The 6,000-nt window shown below is 32.3% G+C and overlaps 1 protein-coding gene across 1 annotated transcript in view; it reads left to right on the plus strand.

Annotated features, from left to right (window-relative positions):
* Positions 1-6,000, plus strand: part of LOC108763780 (hemicentin-2) — an 84,028-nt gene that overhangs the window by 60,426 nt on the left and 17,602 nt on the right. Inside the window, exon 5 of the mRNA XM_018511650.1 lies at positions 3,134-3,285. Coding sequence (XP_018367152.1) covers positions 3,134-3,285 — 152 coding nt within the window. The remainder of the gene's footprint in view (positions 1-3,133; positions 3,286-6,000) is intronic.

The raw sequence follows: 6,000 nt of genomic DNA on the forward strand, positions 1-6,000 counted from the left end.
CCGATGGTTGTACGCAGCTAACATTTACCATTACCGATTTGCGCGGCGGCGCGGGCGCTTCCACTATCCGCAAAACCATCGTTCGCGGTCATTTTGCGCCGTTATCGACAATCGCCTTACTCGCGCCTCTATAAATTCTCAGTCACATCGCGTGCAACGTACAGGTATAGCCGAGGGCAACGCAACGGATCCGCAATTTTCTCCGGGTTCAACGCACTCCGGATGAAAATCTTTATCCAAGCGCGGCTACGGGAAAATTCAGAGGATGCGCGAATAACAATATACGCCACGCTTTCCACCAAGTATACGGATGTTTGGATTAACCTTCACGAGCCAATACTCTTGCTCGTCCAATATCGAAGACAGTAACACTCATTCAATCTGTCGCGAAATAACTATTATTTTTCTCGAATGTAGGAATCGATTGATTTTCGAAATACATTAGCATATTACATTCCCATTCCATTAATATTTTATAAGATTATTATGACTTTAGCAAACTCGGAACAATTTTGCTGAAGTATCTGAAAATTTAGCTGGCTACAGATTTGAAATTAACTTTATGAGATCATCAAAATAATTTAGTAAAACGTTCAAGCTAATTGTTAGATATCAAAATGTCGTTGCAGCATTGCTCATCATGCTCGAGTTTTTTACACAATTATTTTAATGGTCTACAAAATTATTTTCAGATCTGTATCTTAAATTTTTAGTTACTTCAACAAAATTGTTCTTTCCGTTTATACAAAAATGGAATAATTGAAATGGTATTAATTTTAATATCTTTAATAAAAAATATGATTTCTAATTCAGGAAACAAGCTGATATTATTTATTGTCGTTTTGACTTTAAAGTAACAATACCAGTTTAATTGTTTGCTAAGAATCTTTAATTCTATTATCATTCTAAAATTGAATACAATGAAGAGAGAGAGAGAGAGAGAGAGAGAGAGAGAGAGAGAACACTAATTTAGTAATTTCAAAACCATTCTATATCGGAAAGTTATAAGTCGATATTTCTATAGTATATATAGCTCGACGTTCTATATACAACTGGCGACAATTTTCTGAACAACTTCAATTCCTCGTACGCGAGCGAAGTGCACGCCGATGATGTATCGCTTTATAACAAAGAGGATTTATCAACGTCAATTTGGCGTGCAGGAAGGTACGCGTCTTGCGGCCAGCGACCCGCTATAACGAAGAAACGAGCAGCGGTCGAGGGCAGCCGAGCGCTTAATTTTACTCGCGCCGTTATCGCGAGGACGTTAGAACAACGAGTGGGGTTAATTAATTGCGGACCTTTTTTAATTTGTCTTGCTAGACGCCGGGATTACCGCGAAATTTTTAAACCGATACATCCAGTCGAGAAGCGGAAGCGGTAAATTGAAGATACTTTGTTGAAATGCGAAAGGGGACTTGGGAAAAATTTATTTAACTCGGAAAAGTCTGCGATGATAAAGAAATGTGGTGTAGATAAAGTGTATATACTTTAAAAAAGACTCTCAGCTCAGACAAGAAGAAATTTATTCCATATACGTATATTGTCGATTAGTTTATATTCGTTTTCATACATTTTTGTACACAAACATACAAGACGACTTAGGAAGAGTTTACGTGCAAAAAAAATCTGCGAAGCCTCATTGCGAAGTCACCTTGAGAAACACTTGAATCATCTTGAAAAAGAGCGCGCAAGATGGGACGCAAGATTAATTGTCCCCGCTCTAAATTAAGTTATTCACTTTGTTATGGTACCTGAGCTATCGCGCTGCAAGATACATGGCGCGTGATAAAGTAGTAAGAGAGCGGAAAAGAGAGAGAAAGCAGTAGTAGGATTAATGAGGAGAGGGAGAGTTTATGATCCCAACGCTTAAAATTCGTCATACCGGTTATATGACTGCAAAGGACTGTAGAATTACCTTTTCAATTCGGTATGTAACTTAATCACATGCTCGAGTACTTTTTGTCTGGATGAATTTATTATTTCTGTTCGTTTTATTCGGAAGTAGGCGTGTGATTAAGCTTAACATTAGCAAACGCGTCCTGATCATTTTGACGGATATTTATGCACGTACACACTATTTGATACCAATAGAACAATGGTAATTTCCTCAGTTAAATAACATTTGGTTATATATTTTTAACTTCCGTGTGTGTTAAAATGTAAATCAATCAAATTGCTATGGTTAAATTGCTAGTTTCAAAGTAAACAATATCCATATTAACGTTTACACTTAGTAAATAGTAATCTAAATTGGAATTAAATTTAATACATTTCTTGAATGAAATTATTTAACTCCATTGTTTTAATCGAATAAATTAACGACACATTGAGAAGCAGTGCCGACCTATAGAAATGATTAAAAATTACTCTAATTGAGTATAATTTGACATTATGAATTTAGTGCACGAAGTTCAAGGTGTCCAGTTGTTAATAAATTGAGAGATATAAAAACGAAAAAGTACGGCAAAATGACTGACGTATAGCCCTCTTTCGGGTTAATATTATAATAGAAACTATTTTTGTGTGAGAGAAGATAAATAAAAGCAATAATAAGTAAAATAACAACTTATTCTCCTCAGTTTCAATAAATGTAAGAAAAGTATACAGTAGGATATAGAAATCAGTGCGGTACTTATTGTGTAAAAATATTATTCAGAAGATATTTATATGAGGTTCGACTTGCTTTTGTCATTCTCAAAAATAGAACAAAAATATATTCATATTTTATATCTACATCACGTACTTTTGTGAATAAATATGACAACCATGGATCGAGCAAACTCAATCGGCTCAATCATAAAGATTTATTTGATTCATCACAGTTGACCAGCCGGAAGGATCAAAAAACTTCCACAATAAGGTGTTATAATAAAAATTAACTGCATAATGACCAATCAAAAACTTTAATAGAAACCACTCTCTGGAAATAAAAACAATATCAACGTTTATGTCTATTAAATTAAATTAAGACCATGTTAATGATTATTGATGAATTTAAATGAAATAATAATATCTAAAAATTTTTACCAGCAAATTTTGTGAAAGTCATTTCAATATTTTTTTGCAAATATTTTACAAAAAGATAGGAAATATCAAACGTTATTTGATCAATGAATTGAATAATTTTCAGTCAAACCCTTGGAAGTGAAAATAATTGATGGAAACCGACCGCTATCGGCGGGCAAGAAATACGACCTGGTATGCACAACTTCCGGTTCCAAACCACCAGCTAGCGTCACCTGGCGGAGAAACGGTCAACGCTTATTGGATTCCAAGGAGACCGTAAGTGTGTTCCTTTATAGAATAATTTTCGTTCTTACAGTCAACGTACATTCCACCCAGCCATTCTCGGCAGTGCATAAACTTGAGTTTGTAGTCTTGAGTAAGAGAGAATCCTTGATCCCTTTATCAAGAATATCACGTTAATTTATGTGAATACTTAACTCCTTTAAACAAATGGAAGATTATGATATTTTTTAAATGGAAATGAATCTTAATGGAAGATCATGCTAAAAAATACATTATAAATCTATTTAGTCATTTTTTATAATTTATAATATATTATTTTTCTAGTTATGATGTTTTAAATGCAGAGTTGTGCACGTTACCTCAAAAAAGTAACGCGTTACTGTTACCGTTATTTAAAAAAAAAAATTACTCGTTACCGTTATTTTGAAAAGTAACGATTCGTTATTTTTTCGTTACTTTTTTTTATAATTCTAAAGTAAGTTATTAGATTTTAAAATTACATTAATTGATAATTAATTTAATACTAAATGTGAAATAAATATTCAAACTTGAAAATCCTTCTACTAACTAGTTTGTATATAGAGCAAGCTTTTCTCTATATTAAACTTACCTACAGTTTTACTAATTTTTTATTTTACTTAAATAATATCGTTCTTTTTATGTACTCATTTATATAAGAATTTAGATTAAACAGATAATAGATTAAACGTTAATATTCCCTGATGGAAATAAATCGATGAAATCTTTATCAATAGACCCCCATTTCAGTATAATTCATGAAATGAGTCAATTGATAGAGATTTCAGCGATTTCAACGATTTATTTTCATCAAGGTTATTATTATGTGTATTTCAATATTTATTATCCGTACCAAAAATTTACAGTATATATGTATATGTAATATGAATTATATATTTTTAACATTGACAGTGCCTATTAGAACACAGTATAAGTACTATATAAATACAATATACTGTGTATATAATAGGAAACTGAAGTAACGGTAAAAGTAACGGCTAAATTCGTTACCGTTACAGACAGAAAAAAGTAACGATCGCGTGTTACTGAAAAAAATAACGAAAACGGTAACAGCGTTACAAGTAACGCGTTACTTCTCAACCCTGTTTAAATGTAAACATAAACAAATATAAAATAACCAAGATAAACTATCGACATAAATGCCATGTTAAGTTATTTTATCGTTTATGCTCTGTAATACATTAAAAACGCATCTGTCACTGCGAGAAAGTTTTGTCCTACGCGTGTCTAAACTTTCGAAATTTTTCTTACATATTTACTGTGTTTTCGCCAAACTGTAGAAGATATCACAAGAGTTCTAGAGAGGTATCTTTTTCCTCTATTTTTATTTAATTTATATTTAACTTAAGAAAAGAAACTTATCTGTGTGACATATAAATCGAAAAATACGAGGGGAACGTGTAATTATACCTTTTTAAATTAAAATTGATACATTTTAGTCGTGTGTTATTGACGATAATTCACGGATTAAACTCCTCATTAACGAAAGGCGATTAATCTCTCACTATACCTCGACTCGTCTGGTTGACATGTGTCTCCTAATTTCGCGGCGAAGCAATTTCCACGTTCAATTTCCGTGGATTAAGCGACTCCAAAAAAGACATAGGCTGATTACGTGATTGACTGTCGTTTACAGTGAAGCCTACCGTGCAGGGATTATGTTTAATTGATGGCAAATAAAACTATTCTACAGCTATAAGTCGAGATATATTCCTATTAAACATCATTGAGATAAAAGGGAGGACGATGCGGCAATGATTTAATAAAGAGATTAAACGTTAAGAATATTCAAATCTATTAGGTGTTAAACTTAATTCCTGCCGTTTTTCGTCTCCAAAATTGATTTGTTTTTCGAAGGGAAATACCTTAGTAATTTCCTCCATTTTCTACTTTATTACTAATTAATAATACTTTATTAATAATACTTTGATTATGGTATTCATTCATCTTCCCTTCGAAACAAATCAATTTTGGAGATGAAAAACGGCAGGAATTAAGTTACACACCTAATAATTAAATTGCACACGACAAATAAAAGTAAATTGCTTATATATAAACTATATTTATTTTAGTTAAGAATATTCTTAATGTATTATCCACTTTTAGTTGCAAACAAACTATCTGTTCTCTCAACTGATTCTTCTCGTTCATTAATCTCATACTTTCTGTTTCATTTTATTTTATCAATCTTTCTTTTAGTGAAAACTTCTCGGAAAATTTTTTAATTAGATTAATTCCTTAATTAAACATTACTTTTCAGACGTGAAATTAGGATAGGTAACACGTTAGATAACTAGAATCTACAGTTTTTTCTCTTTCTCTTTTTCTAGAAAGAGAAAAATATTGGGACAGTATGTTGGCAATGTTATAAAACAATTGTTTATTGAATAGTTTGAACGTTTTATTCACAAAATATGAAATTCCCTCCGTATAAATCTTGCATCGATTTACCATGGAATTGAAAATAAAATGAAAAAAGCTCGAAACTGTTGTATAACATTGTTACACAATCGAGTCGTATGCTGTGTTCTGATAAAAAAGCGTAACATTTCGTCGTTACGGGATTAATCAACGGCAATGAAGAAGTACGTCGCAAATATCGATAAATCTAATTACGAGCAGCTCGAATAAAGAATATCTCACCGGGGTGATTACGATGATACTTGATCTATGAGAATGAAATCCTCTCGTGCGCGTGCATTCCCCCCC

Source organism: Trachymyrmex cornetzi, unplaced genomic scaffold, assembly GCF_001594075.2.
Source record: "Trachymyrmex cornetzi isolate Tcor2-1 unplaced genomic scaffold, Tcor1.1 scaffold383, whole genome shotgun sequence".
NCBI classification, from domain to species: Eukaryota; Metazoa; Arthropoda; class Insecta; order Hymenoptera; family Formicidae; genus Trachymyrmex; species Trachymyrmex cornetzi.